The sequence below is a fragment of the Sturnus vulgaris genome, chromosome 2 (genome assembly GCF_052056855.1).
Source record: "Sturnus vulgaris isolate bStuVul1 chromosome 2, bStuVul1.hap1, whole genome shotgun sequence".
In the NCBI taxonomy this organism is placed as follows: Eukaryota; Metazoa; Chordata; class Aves; order Passeriformes; family Sturnidae; genus Sturnus; species Sturnus vulgaris.
Window position 1 is genome coordinate 4,633,784 of NC_142244.1, and position 24,771 is coordinate 4,658,554.

Genomic DNA, 24,771 nt, shown 5'->3' on the forward strand with positions numbered 1-24,771 from the left:
AGGGGATGGGCCACTGCAGCCAGCACACCCTTCACCAGGCACATTCCTTCTACTGCCCACAGGGTGGAGGGGGCTACCCAGAGGTGTCTACCCAGAGATGTCCACCCAGCAATGCCCACCCCGCAATGCCCACCCAGCAATATCGATGCAGCAGAGCCCACCCAGAGATGCCTTACAAGCAAGAATTAGCAGGCATTTATTAAAAAAAAACCCCACCAAACTCAACCTCAAAACGAGCATTTTTAATGAAACACACCAAAACATTCCAGGAGCAGTAGAAGCATTCCATCAGGCTTTTCCCAATTCTCAGCCACTGTGACACTCCTGGGGCTGCTGTTTGCAGAAGGACTCTAAGATGCTTCTTAGATATGGGGCAGAGTTTTCTCTTGAGGAGAAAATAGTACAGAGAGATGTGGAGCTGAGAAAAACATGCCTCTTAAATAACAGGAATGACATTTCAAGAGGGGAATAAGAATGGAGAGAGCTAAGCATTGCATTGACCACATGGAAGCAGTCCCATGGGGTTTGGAACAGATGGGATGGTGAGGATACATGTGGATGTGGCACTTGGGTCCATAGTGTAGTGGAGGGTTTGGCAATGGATTTGATGGTAGCAGAGGGCTTTTCCTACACAAATTCCATGATCCCATGGTAATATGCAAACATGACGGTCCTTGCCTGGCATCTGGAGATGGATGGTTCCTTCTAGTGGTCCTTGCACCCAAATCTGCTCTGATCTTCTCAGCCTGGGAACCACTGGGGATTCTGGGTTCTGGGGACCACTGCACGACAGAAACATCTCTTGGGAATAAGAGAGGCTGGGATAAACAAGCATGGGAAACAGGTTTTCTGGGGAGGAGGGGACTCCTTGTAGATGTCTTCACACCAAGATGATGGGGGTTAGCAGCTCCCTGGGTGTGGGATGGCCCACACAGGGCAGCCCCCCCGTTCACACCACCCACCACTGCCACTGCAGAGTACAGCCACCAACTTGGCCACCAGCCACTCTGGGGGGAGAAGATGAATTCCAGAATACTGGAATGGCTCCCAGTCCTCAGGGCACCCCATGGTGCCCCACAGCAGGTTCTCTCCCCAAAAGAGTGCAGGATATGAGCTCAGCCAGATGATGAAAACCCAAGTCTTTCAACCTGATACTCAGGGTGGAAATAGGGATTAGATTAAAGTGATGGTCCTTAAAACAATCTCAAATTAGTCCCAGCTCTACTCTCAGCTCTTGGGGGAAAATTTGGGCAAGTAATTGCAGGTCTGGGCCTCAGTTTCCCCTTGCAGGTAACAAAGGCAGATGATCTTGTGTAACTGATATTATCCACTGCCTATATCTGTAGGCCACAGGGATATTAATCCTGGTGAATTTGACAGGAACTGATGTGATTTGAGTGCTAATCCCTTAATATCTATTGCTGCTGGTGGATTCACAGTGGAGCAGGGAAGCAGCAGTCCATCCTCGGTGACTTTAAAGCACATTCCTCCCTTCTCCTCACAGGCAAATAATGCTTAAGAGATGAAGGTCTGCAGGGCTAGTGAAGAGCAACCAAAATAGCTCTTTTTGGTGCAAAATCTCAATACACTAAGCCAAGTTCCCAGTTTGGGAGTGTGGGTTGGGCCTGTGGTGCAGCACACAGCATGGGGAGAGAGTGCAGAGGATGCAAGTACCTGCAGAGGGATGCAGTATAGCCTGCAGACCCCAGACATGCTCCTGGATTCACCTGTGTGGCTGTGCTGGCTCAAAACAGAGGTCCATGGTTCTGTGTTGCCAGTGGCCAAGAGATGCTGAGAGCAAGGGAAGAGCAGGGTACAGACATGCATCTTTGTTAGCAGCACAGGTAGTGGCATTCAGGGTACCCCTGGCATGTTTATTGGCAACACCAAGCTCTGTGGTGTGGTCACCGTGCTGTAAAAAGGGACCTGGACAGGCTGAAGAGGGGATACTGTGCAAGCCTCATGAAATTCAACAAGGTTAAGTGCAAGGTCTTGCACCTGAATTGGGGTAATCCCGAGCACAAACACAGGATGGGTGGAGAATGCATTGAGAGCAGCCTCGGGGAGAAAGACTTGAGGGTGTTGGTGGATGAAAAGCTCAGGATGCCCTGGCCATGTGCACTGACAGCCCAGATACCCCCTGTGCCCTGGGCTGATCCCCAGGAGTGTGGGCAGCAGGTTAGGAAGGGATTCTTCTGCTCTGCTCTGCTTTGATGGGACCTTTCCTGATTCCAGCTCTGAGGCCCAAGAAGGACATGAAGCTGCTGGAGGGAGTCCAGAGGAGGCTGTGGAGATGCTCTGAGGACTGGAACACGTCTGCTATTGGCATCCCTCCTATGGCAGAGAGTTGGGAGTGTTAAGCTTGAAGGAGAGAAGGCTCTGGGGAAACATTAGAGCCCCTTCCACTGTGTAAAGGAGCTCCAAGAGAGCTGGAGAGGGATGTTGGACAATGGTCTGGAGTTACAGGACAATGGGGAAGGGCTTTAGATAGGATACTGGGAAGAAATTATTGGATGTGAGGGTGGTGAGACCCTGGCACAGGTTGCCCAGAAAAGCTGTGGCTGCCCCATCTCTGGAAGCATTCAAGGCCATGCTGGATGGGGCTTGGAAAAACCTGGTCTAATGGAAAATGTTCCTGCCCACGGCAGTGGAGTAGAACTGGAGGAGCTTCAAATGTCCCTTCCGACCCAAACCATTCTGTGGTTCTATGATTCTGAGTCAAGGCCTTCATCAACCAGATGATGTCTTCACAGTCTTTATCCAGGACGTGGTCCCTAGGAGCTTTACCTTTTTTGTCTCTAGTGCTTGCACTGGAAGAAGCTGAAATGCTTAAATATCTTTGAAAGCTCAGGTTGCCACTGCTCCTTCTTTATTCCCTCCCCTTGTGCCAGGAGGTGTAAGGTTTATAGAAACCTCTGACCCGAATTCAGTGTAGGATGGGTGTCCTTCCCCAAGGTCCCTCTTGGGAGTGTAGCTCCCATGAATCAGGTCTTTGACTGGAGAGCACGGGGCAGTTCTGGCACTGCAGCAACTTTTACACTTCTCCAGCCACTCTCTGACACTGTCCCACCCTGCTGACAGCTCACACTGCCAGACCTCAGCCCATGGGGCCCAGGACAGGAGATCAGCAGGTTCAAGCTGGGGACCACCCATGTGGCTGGGACTGTGTCCATTCTCTGGCAGGAACCTGTTTGCAGGCTAGTGCTGTCCAATATTACAGAATCACAGAACCCTGACTTGGAAAAGCCCTCTGAGCCCATTGAATCCAACCATTTCCCAGCACTGCCAAGCCCACCACTAAACCATGTCCTCAAGTGTCACATTTACGTGCCTTTTGAATCCCCCCAGGCATGGTGCCTGCAGTGCTTGACAACTGTACTGGGGAAAAAATTGTCCCTTATACCAAATCCAAACCTCTCCTGAAAAACTTAAGGCCATTTCCTCTTAGAGAAGAGGAAATACATTGCTCAGTGCTGCTCAGTGCCCTTAGGAAAGCAACCCGCCTGTGGATCGAGTGTTGCCTGGTGCAGCTCAATGCCCCAGGGAACCTGTGGGACCAGTGCTGCCGATGCCACCGGGGCTGTAGCAGCACACGGTGCACGGAGCTGCGGTCCCAGCAGGGCCAGAGGCGCCGGGCGGGACGGCTGTCCCCGCGGGGAGAAGGCGGAGGGCAGGGCCCGCGGCCAATCTCCAGACAAAGGCAGCGCTCCCCGGCGCGGCGCGGCGCACGGGCGAGGCCGGGCGCGGCCCGGGGTGGGCGGTGGCGGGCGGCAGGTGCGGCCCCTTCGGCCGCTCCGCCGAGCGGCTCGGCCCCCGCCCAGCCCCGCGGAGCCGCAGCAGCGCCGTCAATCAGCGTCGCCCCCGCTCCGTCCTCCCCTCCCGCACGCCTCGGCGCGCTGCATCGGGCTCGGTGACAGCAGCGAGCTGAGCGCGGCGGGAGTCTCCGCTCCCAGCCAGCACCGAGAATCGGGCGCGGCGGCGGCGGGGCTGGGAGGGCTGCCGAAGCATGCAGAGCCATGGGCCAGGGCTGCGGACACTCCATCCTCTGCCGGAGCCAGCCGTACCAGGCGGCCGCATCTGACATGTGAGTTCCCTCCCGCCGGCACCGGGGATGGGGGACCACGCCGAGAGGGAGGGATGCTCTAGGAGTGATGCTGGGCAAAGGAGCGAAGGAGACGTCAGGGACGCAGGGAAAAGTTCCTCCTGCCTGACAGCCGTCAACGAGGGGATGGCAGGGAAATGACAAGAGACCGCGACCCCTCCCTGTTCCCCACTTGCCACCTCTGCTAGCCCTGGGGTTCTCTGGTGTTCCTGTGCCAGAGGGCCGATGTGAACTGAATCTCCCTGTTTCCCTACCACCCTCATCCCATGATGATTTCCTGCAAGGGTGGAAGGCTCCTGGCCCAGTGGTGGGCTGCAGGGGGGCCCGGGTGACTTTGTGAAATTCAGGTCAGGCCTCTGAATTGTGGTTTCGGCAGCTTCACACAGGGCAAGAGAAGCCACCCCCTGCACATCCACCCACTCGCCAAACTGATTTGGGGGTCCTGGTGTCACAGTACCTCTCTGTATATGGTGAGGTGGGAATGGGGCTCCAGGGGTCATGGTGGTCTCATGCTGCAGCAGCCACAAGGGGCTTTGTGTGAGAGCGTGGGTGACCTTGCTAAGGGATGACTGCTCCCTGGAAGCAGGGAAGGGTGATGCTCTGAAGAGCCCACGTGGGAAGAGGGGCTGAGCTGGCTAACGGGAAGCTTGCAGTGTCTCAATTCCCACTGCCCACAGGCTTGGCTGGGGCTGGCAGAGACCCCCGTGTCTGTGCAGACACATGTGCAGCCCTCACGAGGCTCCACAGCTGCAGGGGAGCAGGCTGCACGGACAGTTCACAGTATGTGGCTGCTCTGGCTCCTGGGTACCAAGACATCTGGGGTGCTCCCAATCCCTTTTCCCCCTAATCCGGTGGGAGCAGATCCCACATTGCCAGAGGGTGAGCTGAACCACAGGAAAGAGATACAGGTCTAGGACAAAAAGGAGGAAGGCTTCTCAGTGCTTGGATTCCTTTGTCTGGCAGTGCCAGCTCCACATGCTCAGGCTCTGGCCAAACTGCCTAGCTCAGCAGCCCACACCAGAACCAGGAGGCACGTTGCTGCACTGGGATGTGCCCAGGAGCAGTTCTGGGTCTCCTAGAGCAGGTGCTTTAGGTGATGACAGGACTATTGGGGTGCAGGGAAGCTTCCATCCACTCCTGCCCCAGCGTTACACATTTCCTTCACCGGGTTTTTGTGTCTTCATGAGTTGACCTTCGGATGAGAACTTTGTCTCTCTCTGTAGAAAATACCCTCCAGCATCTCTCTTGCCTACATAAATTTGTGTGGCTTGGATCTGTCTTCTCATGGCCTCAATAGGTGCTGATCCTCCTACGCTTCCCTGGGTGCTGGGTCTGTCTCTGCAGGCAGCATCCTTCCCTCAGCTCTCCTGGCTCACTCCCTGGTGCTGTGTGTGCTTTGTTCCCTGCAGAGATCCTTCCCTGGTGCTGCCTGAACATGTGCACACGTCCTTTTCTTTAAGCAAAACACACAAAGGTCTTGAAATGCCATGCAATCCCCATGTTCTCTCCTGCCTCTGCTGCTGTTTAAAGGCTTTTTAAAAAAGTAGATGACAGAAAAGCTTGGCGTAGCTGCGTTGGCCGTGCCCCTCCAGCTGCCCCGGGCAGGTGAGGTAGGAATGGTGAGTCCAGCTGCTTTTCCCTTTTACCCAGGATATGTCCTTCATAGATATTTGTCCCTGTTCCTATAAACCCCGAGGGGTATACAGAGGTGGAAAAGCTTCCCGAGAGTTGTCAGAGGATGATGCCCTTGGCCCTGCAGTGCTCCCTGGAGGGGTTGCCGTGTCGAGGTTAGCGCTGTGGGGAGGGGTGCTGCCTGCTCCCTGCCTCCACTCCCGCCCTGCGGTGTTCGATGCTGGCTGACAATGCTGTGTGAGCCTGGGATCCAGTGGTGGCCCAGCTCTCCCATGTGCATGGTGCATTTTTTGCAAGGGGATGCAGGTGCAGCATTATCCAGGTCACGTTTTAACCCGTTTCCTCCTTGTCTCCCGCCGGGAAGTGTGCTCCCGGGTGGGTGGACGCTGACCTGGTTAGAGGTGGGTGGGGTGCCAGGGTGCCTGGAGCTGCTGCTGCCACAGCATCTGACAGCAGCCGGGGCTGGGGAAGAAGCTACTGGGCTCTGCGGATGGAAAACACGGAGAAGGAGATGCAGCTCTGAGCGTCTCTGCGGGAAGGATCCAGCTCAGCGGAGGCTGGGAGGGGTCAGGGCTTCCTTCAGGGCACAGCACTGTCTGGGATGCGGAGGGCATGAGCTGGGCTCAGCCATCCTTTGGAAGCCTTGGAGCACCTGCAAAGGTGAGGGCAGGCTGTCAAACCCCCTGGAGAACGCCCCAGACCCTTCATGGTTATTGCTAGTCCCTGGGCTGCTTGTGTAAAGTGCCATGGAAAATACCCACTCCATCACTCCATTGTCCTGACTGGCCAGGATGGCTCTGCTCCCTCCCAGGCACTCACTTGCCAGGGAAGTGGGTTCAGTGGAATGAGGTTAACCTGGTCCCCCATTGTTGGGGTTCTTAGGTGATGTTCTCTGGGTTTTTCAAAGCCTCAGGCTCTTCCTGCCCTTGTAACTGGGGCTCTTCAGGATCACCCACCTGCCTGGGCACCCAGCCCTGGAGTCTGGAGGTGCCTGGCAGGGAAAATAGAGAGGAAACTCCTGGTTGCAAGCTTCCTGCATTCTGCATATGCCAGGAGCTTCCCAGCACCCTGCACCTGTCCATGGGAGGTCTCCAGAGCGAGCAAGGAATTTCCCCTCCATTACCCCGGGGCATCCCCCTGAGCATCTTCAGCTTCAGAATAGCCAGTTATTTGGAAGTGTTGGGAATTGGGCCAGATTCTGGCTCTGTTAGTGAGGACCCTCACCAAGTGTGCCCTGGCCATCATCTACAGCAGAGCTCTCCACTTCCCCTGTGGGCTGTGCTGCTTTGAGGGCTCTAGGAGGCTAAGCACCCATCTAGGGCTGAATGCAGGATTCCCCAGGGGCAACGGTGGATGCAGCTGCAATTTCTGGGAATCCCTCTTTCCTCCTGCTCCCCTCTGACCCTGGTCCTTGCCTTTGCTTTTGTCTCATTCCCAGCTCCCACGTGGCTCAGCAGGAGCTGTGCTGGGCTGCAGACAGAAATATCAGGAGGGCCCAGAGCTGCCTGGGACTTTCTGCCTGTCCAGCTTTCTCCTGTTGTCCTTAATGGACTGGCCTGCCTGGAGGGGGGAGTGAGTTGGATAGTGAGTGTGGGGAGATGCTTTGTTTGCTACATGGCTCCATCTGCACAGCAGCAGCAGCACTGGGGTCAGGCAGTGGAGAGGCTGCTGGGTGTGGGCAGCAGGCAGCCTGAAGCTCACATCCCCCCAGACAAGGTGTCAGGGGTGTGTGAGGGGCTCTCACCTGCCTTGCAGCAATGGGTGATGACAGCAAGATTTGATGTTTGAGGGGTTGGAGCCTGAATTGTGGGATGATTGGTTTGGGTTTGAAAGAACCTTAAAGCCCATCCAGTTTCCTATATCCCCTGCCAGGGACATCTTCCACTACACCAGGTTGTTCCTCATCCAATCTGGCCTTATAGGAAGGTCTACAAAGGTGTAAGAAGGTGTTTGGAACACCTTGTAGCAAGCTGTCCCCAAACCTTGTCATCCACACAGCATCCTCGGGGAATGGCAGGAATTGTGGCAGGCTATGGCACTTGCTGAGTGTCGGCTCAGGAGTGTCCCTGGGGCTGGTTATTTGGCAGCAGCAGCCCTTGGTCCACTCCTCTCCCCAAATCCTGCTCCCAGTACCGAATCCTGCTCCTGGACCCAAGTTCTGAGCCCTGCCCTCATCACTGGTGTGTGGAGTCACAGGGGAAGAAGGACACGGGAGAATCTTGGGTGGGTTCAAGCCTTCTGAAACCTTTGTTCAAGCCTTTGCCAATTTGTATTTTCTGTGATAAATCAAATAGAACAAAGAGGAGGATTTGGAAGTGGGATGGATTGCATTTCCCACTGAAAATGTTAAACCCTGACTTTTTTGGCTGGGGCTGGGGCTGGGTCAGAGCTTAGCCTGAGCATTGTGGCCATGGAGAACAGCCTCACTATGTGTTTCAGCATCCCCAAAGCCCTCTGCTCTCCACCCAAGGAGGGAATAGAAGACAGCAGCTGCAGGTGCAGCTCTGGAACAAAGTGCTGACTTAGCCAGAAGCCTCCCCTGGCTCCCAGTTGCTTCCCAGCCCCTTCCCAGGCTGTTAGTAACTTGCACGTTTCAGCTGGGTGACTCAGAAGACAGTGAGAAGATATTTATAAGGAGCATTTAAAAGGCAGAGAGAGGTGGAGGGTTTTCTTCCCGCTTCTGTTCTCTGGAGCTGGTGCCAGCTGAGCGTGGCTGTGCTTTGCTGGGCTGTGGAGTGGGGTCTGGCCAGTGACCTGTCCATGTCCCCTTAAGTTCAGTGTCTGCTTGCTACGGCCTGAGGATGCTGATGCTCCAAGGAAAACCTCCATGCAAACCCCTCGTTGTTGACAGGCACACTTAGTCTCACACCATTGCAGCAGAGCCCTAATGCTACTGCCTGAGAGGGCAAAAGCAGCCAGAATTTGGGAACACAGGTTTTGGCAGCCCCTGCTGGTCCCCAGCCTGGCTCTGAGGCATGGAGCCCTGCCAAGCGGTGGCATCGATCAGCCTGGTGAGGATGTTGCTGCTTGGTGGTGATGCTCTGGGACTTCTGTGCAGCTTCTTGGTGGTTTGGGGTTTATCCTCACACCAGAGCTGCCCTGTGTATTTACTCCTGCAGCGAGGATGTCTCCACAGCCCTGTCCTCAAGCCAATACTTGGCTGGAGCCTGGCTGGAGGGACACCAGCTGTGAGTGCTGCTGTGCTTTCCCCTGCTCCCCTCAAAATGGGGTCTTTCCCTTGCTCCCCCAAAATGGGGTCTTTCCCTGTGATTTTTACTAGTGTGATCACAGACAGGTGGATGGCAGCATCCTTCCTGCTTGGAAAAAGCAGGTGGAAGCCATGAAGGCTGTAAGTAAGAAACTGGGGTCAAGGATGGGGAACAGTGCCAGAGTCCCTAATCTCCTGACTCAGGCAGGGTGATGGCAATTCTCTAGAATTTGATTGTCGGCTGCTCAAGCCAGGTATTCCTACAATGGGATGGAACCCGTGCAGATGCTGAGAGGAGGGTTTTGGATCCTGAGCATGAACATCCTCGGGAGCTGCAGGATGTAGGGACCCCCTTGGTCCTCCTGCAGCACCTCAGGGGTAAAGTTTGGCCTCCCTTTGGCTGCTGAGGGGCTGAAGTTGGGCCTGAGGTTAGGATTAGGGTCAGGGCTAAGGTTAGGGGTAGATCTAAGATTAGGGTTAGAGTTAGGGTCAGAGCTAGTGCTAAAGTTAGACTTAATTTAGATCTGGGTTTAGGGCTATGATCAAGTTTAGGGCTACTGTTTGGGTTAGGGATAGGCTTAAGGGTAAGGCTAAAGCTAAGTTTAGCTTTAAGGTTAGATCTAGGGCTAAGATAAAAGATTTAGGATCAGGTTAGATCTAAGAGTAGTGTTAGAGTTTGGGTTAGAGTTTGAGTCTAGGGCCAGCATTAGGTCTATGGCCAAGTTTAAGGCTGAGGGTAGTATTAGGAGGAGTAGTACTAATTTTAGGTTTATGCTTATGTTTAGATTTAATCTTAGGTTTAGGGTTATCGTTAGCCTAGGATTAGATTTGGGGCTGGGGTTAGAACTATGCTGCAGGTGAGTGTTACCATCCGCGTTAGAGCTAGATTTAAGGCTTAGTTTAGTGTTAAGCTTATGGTTAGGTTTAGATTTAGAGCTAGGCTGGGTCTAAGTTTAGGGTTAGAGCTATGGCTAGGTGTAGGTTTATGGTTAGGTCTATGACTAGCATTAGGGTTGGTGCTAGACTAGACTTAGTGTTGGGTTTGCCAGGACACAGGCGTGTAGGCTCCATTCTCCCTCAGCAGAATATGCTCCATTTTCCCCATCAGCACAGCCTTCCTGTCCATGATTTTCCCCCTTTGGCTGAGCCAGAGGCTCTCTGGGACCTCTCATGTGGTTTGGTTCTGTCTTGCACCTGTCCTGGCCTCACTGGGGAGTAGGACAGATACTGAGTCAGATGAAACCCCCAAAACTGGAGTGGTCTGCTAAAGCTCAGATGAGGAAAAACAGTGCTGGCTGTGGACAAAACAGGTCTGGAGGCATGAGAAGTGTCCATGTGGAAATGGTAGCCAAACTGCTGAGGGCCAAACATTGCCCATAATCAGCCCAAGGGCACTGAGGTGCCCTTTGGGTGCTGTTTTCCTTTGGCCAGACCCAAGATGCAGGTGGATGCAGCAGCAGAGCCAGATGAGCTCTTGCTCCAGAGGATGCCACAGGAAACAAGTTGCTCACGGTGGGAGCCGGGTATAATGGACCCCGTGAGGGTCTGACTGTCTCCAGGGAAATTAGGCTCCTGGGAATGGCTGTGGGTCCCTGTCAGGCACCTGCTGCTGATCCTGCACCTACCAGATCACCAGGACACACCTGGAACTGCTTGGGGTAGGATTCCTTCTGTGTTGTGCCATGCTGTGGACTAGGCTGAGGGGCCACCAGTGCCAGTAGCTCCACGTGTTTGGAAACCCAGAGCTCAGGGTAATGTCCTTGGGGCCCCCCCATATCCAGTTGTGACCATCTCACCCACTTCAAGGAGACAAAGCAACCTGTCTCACTGTGCTGCTCCTGTGGGAATGCAGGGATGGGAAGAAAAGAAAGGAATAGCGTGGGAGCTGGCTCCTGGGCTGTGTGGGCACGCTGTTTTGGTGAAGGTTGGCTCTGCGAGGGTGGGCACTTGGCGCTGTTGGAGAAGCCCCTCTCCCCCGCTGCGCGGGCAGGGACAGGGACAGGGACAGCAGGTCCGTGGGCTGGTGAGAAGTGCAGAGTCAGGCACGGTGTGCAAAGAGCCTGGAGGGAGCTCCGTGTGCCAGCTGAGTGTGGAGAACTGTAGCGTGGGCAGGGGGACCCCAGTTATGTCCCCCAGTCCCCTCCCTCTTGCAACCCCAAATCTGCAGGCACAGCAGAGAACAACTGTGCTCCCAGGAGAAGGGACCACGGTGACACTCTGGGAACCCTGTTTCCATCCTTACCTGTGCAGCTCAGTTGGATCCTGGCTCCTGAACCAGCCCTGTGGTGGAGACTGTGACACAGGGAAGAGGACAAGGCTGGGGACTCTTCCCAGGTGGCACCTGGCTGCCAGCTGTCCTGCCAGTGCTCTGTCCAGGAACAGTGTGGCAGGGAAGCTGGAGCCAGCAGTTCAACCACAGAAAAGCCATTAATTAATGGAAAGCATGATCGAGGATTAAAAGCCTGACATGCGCCAGCGTTGGTCCCAGTACCAGCAGGATCTTGGCTGTGCCAGGGACCAACCCAGCAGGATGAACCAATTAGATTTAGTTTGGATATTAGGGAAAATTCCTTTCTTGAAAGGGTGCAGCACAGGCTGCTCAGGGCAATGGTGGAGTCCCCATTCCTGGAGGCATTTAAAAGTGGATGTGGCACTTGGGGACATGGGTTAGTTGTGGGCTTGGCAGTGCTGGGAGAATGGTTGGATTTGATGTTCTCAGAGGGCTTTTCCAACCTCAACAATTCTGTTTCCATATTTCATATAGCATCTCCATGCCTATCCCCGGGCTGAGCTGCATCTCTGCCAGTTCCATCTCTGCCCCAGTACCCACACCAGCCCCACCCCTGGAAATCTGCACAGCCAGTTCCCACCTCCAGTTGCCCTCTCCCCTTCTCTCAGGGAAAGCTGAGGCCTTGGAAGTTAAAAACTCAGCTCTGGGAAATGGGTTGAAAGTGTCAGACAGAGCCACTCTCTCCCTGATGATCCTTCAAGGCATGAGTGGCTTTGAGCTGTGTCCTCTCTTGTCCCTCCACAGATGGTCCCCACTCCCTGCACTAACTCTGGCTCATGGGAATATTTAGATCATTTGGGAAGAAGTCCTGGCCCAGTGAATGGCTCCCGCTTGTGCCATGTTCACAGATGGAGAATCCAGTTAGAAATCTGTGATGTTTCTTGGGAGACAATCCATGCTCCTGGGGAGCTGTGGTTCGTGGAAAGCATAGGGCATGGGAAGCACAGGCAGGATCCTGGCGCCTGCTCTATTCCCATTATTTTTAAGGGAAAGAAGTGCTGCAAAGGAAAAGAAAAAGAAGCAAAGGGTAGGTGATGAACACATGCTGAACCACCATCTACAGCAGCTTTTTTCCCCCCTCTAGTTATCAACTAAATGGACTAATTGAAAGATGAGTTGGCAACATCTGTAGTGTTGCATTTATCCAAGGATAATTCCCCAGGGATTCAGGGTAACCCTGTTTTCTATCTCACCCTGCTATGCTCCTGCCTGATTTGGCTCCCTTGGGGTGCTGGTGGCTTTGCTTGGAGGTCCCCATGATGGTGGGATTTGCAAGGATGCCATCATTGCAGTAGGGGCAGGGATTTGCAGCCTTGCAGGGCTGCCAGGCTTCCCAGCCCTATCACTGAGCCTAGCTGCGTTCCTGTGGTTCCTGGCAGCCCCAGGGATTTGCAGGGATGCTGCGGAGTGGGGATAGGGATTTGCAGGGATGCTGTACAGCAGGAATGGGATTTACAGGAATGCCACACAACAGGGATTTGCAGGGCTGCCATTCAATGTGGACAGGAGTTTGCAGCCTTGCAGGGCTGCCAGGCTTTCCAACCCCATCACCAGGACCAGCTGCATTCCTGTGGCTCCTGGCAGCCCCGGGAGCTGCTCTCCCAGCCTGGCAGTGGGGGCAGCTGCTTGCACAGGACCTGATGCTCCAGGGTGGAGCACCCGGAGCAGAGTGTTTGCCAAGCAAACAGGGCTCAGCCTTCTGCAGCCGGATCAAGAGCCTCCCCACGTTTGCTCAGCAAATAAATCCCACCCGGCAAAGCTTTGGTGCTGCCGGTCCCCTTCCCACCGTGCTCCTGCCAGCTGCTCTGCCACTGCCCAGCATCCTGCAGCACCTGCCCATTGTTATGCAGGTCTGGAATTGTGCAGGGCTCGTGATGGCTCCAAGTTAAACATGGCAGCTCAGCAGCCATCCCTGCCTTTCTTGCCTGTAGATGCCAGGGCTGCTTAACTGGGTCCCCACACTGGGATCTGTCCTGTGGATGTGCAGGGTGAAATCCTTCGGCTCCAGTGAAATGTTTTTGCTCTGGACTGAGCGATTGCAGGAATTTTCTGTCACTGCGGGAGGCTGGGGAAGATGGAAACTGTGTTGGCAGGTGTTGGCCTGGGAGGCTGGCTGCTCTCGTGATGGAGGAAAAGTGTCTGGGTGTGTGGGGAACCACACCAGATGATCCACACCAACCTGGGTGTGAGGCCACGCCAGAGCACTGTGCCCTGCCATTGCTGCTTCCCTTGCTCCAGGCACTCCTGTGCCCCTCCTCTGCCCCAGACCATGTTCCCTCTGGAGTCCTTGTCCCCCCATAACACACTGCCCATAGTGAGGGTTCTATTGAGGTGGGGACAGATGCCACCTTTCCCCTTCCCTTTGCCTGGAGACTGTGGAATGTGATCCCAGCCATTTCATGGGCTGACTGGCTGCTGCTCCAGCTGTCATCTTTCTCTGCTTCCCGTTTATTTTCCCCTCACAAATACGCTCTTTAGCCCCTTCCACCTGCAGAACCAGAAAAACTCCCTTTGCCCAGGCACTGTTGTCCACCTCAGGGATCCATTTTCTTCCTGTTCCCTCATCCCTGAGGTGCTGGAGGCATATTCTTCCTTTTACCTTCACTCCCAGAGCAGCAGGATGTGGCTTGCTCAGGATGTGGGTACTGAACATCCCATCTTGCTGCACCATCCCTGGCAGAGTGGACAGGCACTGGGGTCACCACTGTCACCCCATGGGGACACTGCTGCTTGCTCTGCCACAGAGCTCCCTGGAGCTGGGGACAAGCCACCCGCCAGCCTTCCAGCTCCTCTGAAGTCACCAGAGTCACTTGTGCTCTTATAGGCCACTAAGTGCTGTAATTACAGATATGCTTTAATTAACATAATTGCGTTTCTACACAAATAAAACATTTGGCACAGTTAATTCCAAGGCTGCAGCTCCAAACACAAGGCTTCCTGGCCCCCCTGTGGAGGTGGCAGGGGGGCTGGCAGGGACTGGGGTTCTCACCTCCCTGCCAGAAGCTTGTTCCAGTCCCAGCCAGGGCCCGGACCAGAGCCCCCCGTGCCCCACTGGAGTGCCCTGCCCTGGTTTGGTGGGGACAGCAGTGCTGGCAGACACTTGGATTGCGGGGACATGGCACCAGGTTTGCTGGGGTGTGGCACTGGGATTGCTGGGGCACCGTACTGGCCTTGCTGGGACACAGTTCTGGGTTTAAACACAGCACTTGGTTTGTTGGGAAGTAGCACTGGAATTGCTGGAGCATGATACTGGACTTCCTGGGATGCAGCAAGGGGATTGCTGGCATGCAGTACTGGGCTTGTTGGGCCATGCCACTGCCCTTGCTGGAACACTGTATTGGACTCAGTGAGACAGAGCACTGGGATTTCTGGGAGGCAGCAAACCGAGTGGTTTGCTGGGAAACAGAACTGGATTTGCTGGGATGCAGCCCCAGGATTGCTAAAACATAGCACTGGGTTTGCTGGGCCATGGTGCTCTATATTTGGCTTGCTGGGATGCAGCCCTGGGTTTGCTGGGACACAGCTGGAGCCCAGCTGTGCCCTTGCAGCTGTGCCAAGGGGTGTTCACCCTGACTGGGCAATGGGCACAATGGGTGGATCTTCCCATCCCATCCCATCCCATCCCATCCCATCCCATCCCATCCCATCCCATCCCATCCCATCCCATCCCAAACCTCCCACTGAGCTGCCCCCAGGGTGCTCTGCCCTCCCAGCACCCAGAGGCCTCTCACTCCCCATTCCCTCTTGAGCAAACCCCAGAGCTCACCACGCTCTTAGGAGTCTTTGGATGAAGGCTGGAGCCAAAGGCAGCATGCCAGCCCTTTGCCAGGAAGATGCCAGGAAGAACTGGGAAAATGGCTGGTGCTCATGTGCTAAAATGTCCTTTTCATTTTAAAAAACAGAAGAAAAAGGGAAAAAACATATTCCATTTTTCTCCAGCTGAAAATGAAAGTGATTATGTAACGAGCAATAAATTACAGAAAGGAATGAGTCATTGGAGCAAATCCCAAGAAAGGCACAGTATTTTTAGCTCCAGCACCCTGTGCTGTACTGTGCATTAACCCTTGCAGGACTTGGCTTCCCACTTCAACCTGCCCCTAGGGTGATCCCCCCAGAGGCATCATATTGGTTTCTGTGAGGATTTTGTTCCTGTGACATTCCCAAGGGAAGATGGAGATGTAAGCTGTGGGCCCCTCATCCCATGGCCCTCCTTTGTATGGGATGCTTATGGGTGGTCCAGGGAATACTGCTCACCCCAGATCCATGTCCCCATCCTGGGTTAAGCCCCTGTTTTGCTTCCCCTCTGCTCATTCCCATTGGGATAATTAATCCTGATCCCTTCCTGAGACCCTAGGCACCACTGTTGTTTCCTTGCCAAAGAGCCTGAAGAATTAATTAGGAAATAAAAGCGAGGAACAAATTAATTGGAAGAGAACTAGCGAGGGAGCAAGTGAGCAATACTGCTTTAATCCAGGTTAAATTGGGGAGTGATTGCTTTGCTAACAGAAGAGATGATGAGGGAGAATTGGAGCAGGCAGGTGCCAGGTGAGACAATGGCAGCAAGCATCCAGATGCCAAGAGATGCCCATGGAGTGTTGTACTGAGTGGGAGGAAAATCCTGGGGACATCAGTGGGAAGCTGAAGGAAGAATCTGGAAGAGAGGCTCAGAACATCCTGGGGTAAAGGCTCAGAGTGTCCCAGGATCACCACTCAGACCATCCTCGGGGGCCCAGAGCTTGGAACACCCCTAGGAAGAGGGCTCAGAACATTCTTAGGATTGAGGCATGGACCACCCCGGGGATCAGGGCTCAGAGCATCCCTGGAGTCAGGGCTTGGAACATCCCTTTCTTAAGTGACACTATCATTCATCCTACTTTTGAGAATCCTGTGGGATCAGGTACCAGTGCAGGGACAGGGACCCTGTTCCTTGTGTGCCACATTTCTTTGGGGTCTCCAAGCTGGTGGGAACCAGGCCTGCTTCTCTGTCTCTGAACAGATCCCTGGGTGCTCATGTGGTGACACCACACTCCATTGTCACCTGGCAGCAGCCCCACCCCTGAACAAGGGGCCAAGGAGAGTGGCAGGGACGAGTGAGAGCTGCTGGCCAAGTCCCAGTCCTGCAGCTGGAGTGGGGTCAGCTTGGAGTGACACAGCCAGTGCCAATGGACGTCATCTCCTCGTCTTTTATTTAATCTGGCAGTCAATTCCTTTCCTCCATATGCTTGGGCTGAGATCTTCCTTATTGCTGCTGGGCCACCTGGAATAGTGGCGTGGCACTGCATGTCCAGGGGCTGCTGTGCCCCCAGTACACGCTGTCCCACAGGCACCTGCTGTCCCTTCTCCTGCTGCATTCTCTCATTCTGGCACGTGCTTTCCCCAAAATCCATGTGTTCCTCCAGAGGCATCCCATCCCTCCAGGCAACCCCTGTCCTTATGGACACGTGCTGTCCCTTGTCAGACATGCTGTCCCTCTGGAAATGTGCTGTCCTTTCAGGCACCTGTTCAGCCTCAAGACACGTGCTGTCTCCAGGTGTGCAGTGTCCTTCCAGACACAGAGTGTCCCCAAGATGCATGCTGTCCTCGTGGATGTCACCTGTACCTCTGGGCATGTGCTGGTCCCATGAATGCAGGCTGTCCCTCTGGATACACGCTGTGCTTCTGGGTTCAGGCTGTCACCCACGGACACATGCTGTCCTCTGGGATTCAGGCTGTTTCCATGGACACAGTTGTCCCTGTGGATGCGTGCTGTCCCCATGGATACACGCTGTCCTGATGGATACATGCTGTCCCTTTGGACACATGCTGTCCCCCTGGATTCAGTTTGTCCCCACAGACACATGCTGTCCCCCTGGACACACGCTGTCCCCCTGGATGTGTGCTCTCACCATGGCATGTGCTAACCCCCTGGATGCGGGCTGTCCCCATGGATATCCCTTCTCCCTCACCCCTCTGAGGGGACAGTGGAGGTGTGCTCTGTCCCTGTCCATGCAGGATAATCTCATGGGACAGGCTGTGTGCAACTCAGGACATGAAACCCCACTAGCCAGGCTGGAAATGCTGGTGGCCACCATGCCCAGAGCTTGTCCATGAGGACTGTCTGAGCTGCTGGGAAAGCAGCTGAAGAATGAAGAGAGGTGTGGGAACAGAGCCAAGAACCATCTCAGCCCCACAGGGACCTGACCACCACAGTGGGAGCAGCAGGGCTCTGCCTTCCCATTTGTCCCCCTAATTAGCCCTGTCATGTGTGTGGGCTGCTAGTGGCCCTCCAGCCCCTGCCGTGCTCTGAACTGTCTCCATAGAGACCCTCTAAGGCTCCATCACTTACTCATCAGTGGTATCACTTCATCAGCTGGGCCCTTCCTTATCCGTTTGTCATCCACAGAATCTGCTCAGTTGGAAGGAACCCACAAGGAGCATCAAGTCCAGCTCCTGGCCCTGCACAGCACCGTCCCCAAGAGTCACATCATGTCCCCAGAAGTACTGTCCAAATGCTGCTTGAACTCTGTCAGGCTTGGTAATGCCCTGGGGAGGCTGTTCCAGTGTCCAACCACCCTCTGGGTGAAGAATCTTTTCCTAATATCCAACCTAAACCTCCCCTGACACAACTTCAGACCATTCCCTCAGGAGTGTCACTGGTCACCAGAGAGCAGGGATCAGTGTCTGCCCCTCCTCTTTCCCTCACGAGGAAGTTGTGCCTGCAATGAATTCTCCCCTCAGTCTCCTCTTCTCCAGGCTGAACAGCCCAAGCTATTCCTCATACAGTTTCCCCTCAAGGCCCTTCACCACTCTCATTGCCCTCCTTTAGACTCTCTCTAGTGGCTTAATGTCTTTCTTATTTTGTCATGCCCAAAACTGCCCCAGTGCAGAGCAGGGTGGGACAACCCCCTCCCTCACTCAGCTGGTGATGCTGGGCCTGATGGCCCCCCATGACATGGGTGTGACTCATGTCACTTATGTTCAACTTACTGTTCACCAGCACCCTTTCCACGACACTGCTTTCCAGGAAATCATTTCCCAGTCTGTACATACATCGGGGTTGCCCCATCCCAGGAGCAGAATCCTTCTTGAACTTCACACACTTGGTGATTGTCCAACTCTCTAATTTGTCAGCAGCCTCTCCCAGTTTTTTATTGTCTGTGAACTTGCTTAGTCTGAACTTCCAGTCCTGTATCCAAGTCATTTATAAAGATGTTGAAGAGCACAGGACTTCCTCATCCCATCCTCATCCCTGTGTTATCCTGCTTTGAATCCAATGATTGCCCAAGGCCCAGACCTGATGCAACCTGGTCCCTGCAGTTGGCACCTCTGGGGGCCATCCCCGCAGAGGGGCTGGTGCCAGGACACCCCATCCCTGCCCAGTCTGAGATCATTCTGGGCTGTGGCTCCTGTGGTGGATCAAGGGATTCACCTGGATCCTGGATCCCACATTGCTGGTTTTCTGGTACTTCTGGGGGTGACAGTGGTGCAGACACACACTCACACACGTGCACAACAACTGCAGGCACAGCTCTTCCTTGCTTCCACACATTCCCAACTCTCCTGCTGCTTCCAGCAGGTCCGTGCTGTGAACCCACCTGGTGCCATGGAGCCTCCTGGCAGCTCCACCACAGTGCCTGACATTGCTCAGGTGAGGGATGCCACAGCATTCCCTGCCCCACAGCATTCCCTGCCCCATTCAGGCACTGCAGTTGCATCCAGGGCACTGAGTGGGATGTATCCATGGGGAAACCACAGAGCAGTAAATGGGATATCGATCAGGTGCCATTGTTGGGATTAGTGCAGAGCGGAAGAGCTCTGATGGATTGATTTCTGATGGGATTTAGAGCTGTCAGTGTACCTTGGATTAGCAGCTCCAGAGCAATAACACCCCCATTCATTCATGGATCCAGCAGCTGAGTCTCAGTCCTCTCTGTTCTATGGGCAGGACTCCCAGCCCTATGTGCCACCTGCATTGGACACTGTGTCCCCTCCTTTCCTGGAGGACAGGGATGCTCCAGAAGGCTGCACAGTCCTGTGCCTCCCCAGAGCCAGCACCTGGCTGCCAGTGCCAAGTTTAATGGAGCACTGCTGATCCTACATGACTCACAGCAGTCCTGGCCCAGCTGGGAACAGCCAGCCATGCTGCCCTCCTGCCTTGCTCTCCTCCCATCCCAGTGCTCCCAGTATGTCCAGTATGCCCACAGATGCTGTTCTGAGGGCAGGCTGCTGCAGTTGCTAGGGATGGGGAGAAATGGGATTTTAGGGTTACACGGGGTGTGAAGGCTCATCTTGGTGCCTTAACCTCCCAAAATCTTTAACTTTGGGAGTTTGATGCCATTTGCTGCCAGCACCTCCCAGGGAAAAGCTGGTGTGAGGTTTATCTCAGTGCCTTTGGTGTGGAATATTCCATTACCATGGAATAAAGGTTAATATTTACTTGCCTGCATGAACTTTATTCCCATTGATGCCATCAGACACCCTCCAGATGGGATGCGGGGTGGCTGCTCCCCAAGTTCCCAGGAAGAGACAGGAGGCACAGCGCTGATCCACTCCAGGTTGGGAACAAGGGAAAACTACAGGATGGATGGAAATGTGGGAAACCCACACTGCTGCCTCTCCTCAGCACCTACAGTTATTACCCAGCAGCTCCACGGCTGGGTTCTGAGGCTGTGTGTGCCTATCTGACTGCTCTGATGTTCCCATCCAAGGGATGCCATTGCTGGGACACACAGAAGAGCCAGGGAGCAGCTCATAATTACCCTGGGACTGACTGGGAGATGAACAATGATGCATGGATGCAACGGTGGTACTGCAGCAGAAGTCTCTGCACCCTTGCATCCCTGGACCTGTGTCCCATTCCCCTGCCCCCAGGTGCCCCTACACTGCCATGTCCTTGTGTCCCTGTCCTGTGTCCCTCCACCTCCGTGTCCCTGCACTCCTGTGTCCCATTTCCCTGTGTCCCTACACCTGTGTCACACTCTCTGTCCCCAGGCCTTTGTGCCTATATCCCTGTGTCCCACCACCTGCTCCCCAGTCCTCCATCATGTCCCTGCAGCTCCTGTGTCCCTGCACCCCTGTGTCCCACCCCTTGCCCCCAGGCATCTCTGGGCGAGCACTGGGGACAGTTCTGTGCTGTGTCCTTGTTCCTAGCAGTGGCTTTGTGTTCTCTGGGCAGCCGTGCTGGCTGTGAGCTGCACTGTGGTTGGCTCTGGTGACACAGTTGTGCCAGGTTTGGCACGGATCCTGCCAGCTCCCAGCTCCTTGGGGTGTTCCCACTGCTGGCCCCACAGGAAATCTGCTATTCCCACCGGGGAATCTGCTTTATTCATGGATTCGTGCATCCGTGCCAGCAGGACCTGTCCAGGCTGGGGTGACGCTTGGTACCTGCAGCAGGGTGAACCCATAGTGAGGATTCCACGCCTTGATCTTGGGGATCTGGCGGCTCTGGTGGTGTCCTAGAGAGAAAGATGGGCACTGTGAGATGCTGCCCTGGGAGGCTACGTCGGGTTTAGGTATCCACGATCCTGTGCCATCCCCGGGGAGAGACGCCCGTCGCCCTGTGTCCCCACCAGGGGCAGGACCGCCTGGAGGCAGGGGTTACTGCGGGAGGGTGCCCGGAATCAGCCGGGAGCTCCCGGTGGCTCTGGCCACTAGATGGCCCCGCGGCTCCACTGGCCACCCTCGGCCTCCTCCGGGACCCCCGGCCCGGCATCCCGGGGGTCGAGGTGCAGGAAACGAGATGGAGGGTGCAGCATGCAGAATGTCCCTAAACCCTCCCCTGCTTGGCCCATTCCTCGAGGTGGCATTTCCTTGTCACGACCTGTCCTAACGAGGGGTGAGAGACGATGCGAGAAGGTCGGGTCCTTTACGAGCCACCAGCGAAACCCCAGAGCACCCTGTCCCTGAAGAACACCCTGGGGACAGGGACACAGAGGTGCAGGAACACGGTAGGGAATGGGACACGGGACTGCAGGGACACGGGGACGTGGAGGGGCAAGGATACAGGGGTGAAGGGACACGAGAGTGCCTGGGGTCTGGGGAGTCCCGGGATGCGGAGGAAGAGCAGGGCATCCTCCCCTAGACCAGAACTTTCTCCTCTGGCCAGAGGAGGAGGAGGATGAGGGAGAGGGATGCGCTGCCGGTGTCCATCTCACCGTGTGGCATGTGGTCATCGTGTGACGGCTGAGCACGTCGATTCATGCAGACTCCCTGGGGTCATTGGGATAGGGGCAGCATCCCGAAATTCTGGTACTTGTCTCGGGGGCGGGTGGGGGGGAAAGGGGAGGAGGTGTCACTCCTCGCTGAAGGCAGTGGGGGGTTCTGTAGGAGGGTCGGGGCGAACAGAGGGGTCCCCAAAATGGGGGTCCTTCCCTATCAAAGAGAGGGTTGCTGGGTAGGACCCCTTCAGTATCCTATGGGATGCGGGCCAGGGAACACTTTCTGATGCAGCACTGGGTCCTGCATCAGGGCAAGGGATGGGATGAGATTTCGGCCCCTCCATCAGAGACGATGAGGGGCAGACCGCCCTAACGCAAACGTGAGGCGCATCCTTTAAGGGGGCAGGGGTCTCTTTTTTGGGAGGTGAAACATGCCTCAGAAGGGAGAAGAGGCAAGGGGGAAACTCCTGGCCCGATCCCCACGAGAGGGGGGTTTAAAAGAAGGGGATACCAGATACCAGACCCGGTACCTGCCCCACAGGGGCTCCAGAGCGGAACCACCCAAACTGGGGAGCGATGTCCTGATCCTCTCCCCACAAGGACGCCTCCACCCCACCCCGGATTCCCCCTTCACCACCCCACACTGGGACTCGCACCCCTGACCCCCTCCCAATACCAGGGAGTGACATCCCAACCCACTTCCCACATCGGCACCACCTTCTCGATCCCCGCCCCACACCGGGGACCCTCACCACACGTTGGAGAGGGATGTCCGACCCCACACCCCCCGCCCACCCTCGCTTCCCGGAGCCCCGCGGAGCCGCTGCCCCGCGCAGCAGGTGCGGGGCGTGTCGTGATCGGACGTATCGTGACGGGGCGTGTCGCGGTGCGGGGGCGTGCCCGCAGCCCGCGGGCGGTGCGGGGGTTCGCGGGACCGGGATGGTGCCGGCATGGTGCCGGGATGGTGCCACGGCTCCTCATCGCGCTCCTTCGCTTTTTCAGCCGCGGGTTCCTGCGGGCGGGGGACGCCGCTCCCGGCCCCGAGGCGCTACAGGTAGGGACGTCGGGACCTTCCCCCCGAGGGGTCCCCCGCACCTCCCTCCCACTCGGGACCCTTCTCTTCTCAACCCGGATTTCCATTCCCAACCGCGTCCCCTCCCATTCGGGACCCCAATCCCAATTATCTCCCGTTCCACCTGGGACCCTCAGCCCACCGCCCCCGCCCCCCCAACTCGGGAACTCAGACTCGCCTCCGCTCCAACCTGGGACCCCGACCCACGTTCCCTGACACCTGGGACACCCGATTCGCCTGCCTTGCTACTGGGGACCCCCACCCCAAGCGCCTCTTCTCCCACCCGGGACCCTCAACCCTTCTCCCCTCTCAAACCACGAGACGCGACCCACCCCCTCTCCCAGCCGGGACCCCCATTCCCAGGGTGTCCCTTCCCGCTCGGTCCCGGGGGTGGTGGTGGGTCCCCGTGTTTTTGCTGTGGGGCGGGGCTGGGAGCCGGGGCTCTCGACTCGCCGTGCTCGGCGCTGTGAGGGGTAGGGGGCGGTGGGAGCGGGGCTTGCTGGATTCCCCATCCCTTCCCGCACCAGGGGCCGCGGGGGCTTTCCCGAGCACGTTTGCACCCGCTTGTCTCCTCCTTTTCGGTGGGGAGCTCTGAACCCCACGGGGAGAGCTCGACAGGGAAAGTGAGACACGAATGGGGTTCCCGAGGCGGGGGTCGATGCTGTTTTGTGTCCCCCCCACCCCGAGGCTTGGGGACACGCTGGGTTTCATGTAGAAGGAGGAGCGGGCTGGGGGGGGGCGGGGGGGGGGGGGGGGTGTTGCGGATCCCGGCGGGATCCCGGGAGGAAATGGGCTGGACTGGGAGGGGGGGGGGCGGCCCGGTCCCGGGGGGACCCCCACGCCCTCCCGCAGCCGCGCCAGGAGCCGGGCAGCGCCATGGGGACTCTCCAGGACACTGTGAGCACCCCTGGGGAAAGGGATACCCGGGGGGTCCCGGGGGATCTGTGGCCTCGGGCTGGGGGTCCATTCTCTCCTGGGGCGTTTGGGGGAGCGATGTGCTTGGGGGTGTCTGGGGGGGTTGGAGTCCCCCCTTCCCTGTGTCCCCTGGCCCCGCTGGCAGTGGGAGCCTCAGGAGCTCGGCTGCGTATTCCATGCTGCGGCCAGACCTCGGGGTGGGTGTGCTGGGAAGGAGGGAGCCCCTTCTGCACCCCCAGCAGGACACAGCTCCGAGTCCCACCCTCCTTGCACCAGCTGCACGTTTTGGGGAGATGGAGGCTGCATCCCAGTACGTGGGTGGGAAAACGCTTGGTCCTCCCTGCTCCTGCGCCTTCGAGCACACCCAAATTTGGGGAGGGGGGTAACTTAAGGGGGGTTCTTCCCCACTTGCGACTGTCTGTTCGCCTGGATGGATCCCTGACCTGTGTGCCAATGGTTTTGGGTGTGAGAACCGTGGCCTGGGTCTCCCTGGGGGATACAGCTACTTGGGGGGCTCCAGGGGTTCAAGACAGGAGCGAGGACCCCGAGATTCAAGCTGGGAAACGAGGGGAAGGAAGCGTTCTCTGGGAAATTGCCGAAAGCTGCTGACGGAGAGAAAGAAGCTGAGCAGGGCCAGTGTGCCCCGGGCGGGGGGGAAATGAGCCCCCCTCCCCCTCCGGATGGGAAGGTGGCGGCTTGAGGACATCGGAACTGTCAGCACGGGAGTGGGATGTGACACCCTCAGCGCCCAGTGCAGTGACACGGGCGTCCCTGTGAGCCCTCTCGGTGCCAGCCCCCCAGAACCCACCTGGGCCTGACCTAGGAGGGTGCTGAGAGCTGGGCAGGCTCTGAGCCCTGGACACAGCCCCCCCAAAGGGATCTGGGGGTGGGGGTAAGGGAACCACTGCTCCCAGCCTGGGGGTACAAAACCCACTCAGATGGGGTGGTGGCGGTGGGCAGACTGGTTTTAAACCAGACCACCAGTGCTGGGGTGACAAGGACGAGGAGGAGTGGATCCCATGGTGGGGCAGAGATGGAGCCCCAGCTATCCCTGGCATGTGAGGCCACAGTGGAAAATGGCATGTGACCCAGGACGTATGAGGAGTGAGTGGTGGAGATGGATCCCGTGCCTTCCCCAGCATATCCCAGCCCAGGGTGGGTGAGGAACAGCTCATCCCCCACAGAATACCACAGGACCCCTGTCCCCGTTGGTGTCCTGGGGACTGGTTGCATCTGCAACTCCCGTCCCCGAGCTTGGGGGTGCACATAGCGGGTATAGAGGGCTTGGGGCATTATTACCCCCCAACACCCTGCAGTGGGGCGAGGCTGAGAATGTCTGTTCATCCTCTCCTTCCCTGCCACCAGTTCCAATGCAATTACCTGCAGACTGGATCATGAATCAAGCCCTAATTGATA

The 24,771-nt window shown here is 56.4% G+C and overlaps 1 protein-coding gene across 1 annotated transcript in view; it reads left to right on the plus strand.

Moving 5' to 3' along the window:
- The first annotated feature begins 4,001 nt into the window (after positions 1-4,001).
- The window catches only part of PDE2A (phosphodiesterase 2A), a 40,728-nt gene continuing 19,958 nt past the window's right edge, over positions 4,002-24,771 (plus strand). Inside the window, exons 1-2 of the mRNA XM_088157489.1 lie at positions 4,002-4,084; positions 22,371-22,422. Of these exons, the coding sequence (XP_088013615.1) occupies positions 4,017-4,084; positions 22,371-22,422 (120 nt within the window). The 5' untranslated portion in view covers positions 4,002-4,016. The remainder of the gene's footprint in view (positions 4,085-22,370; positions 22,423-24,771) is intronic.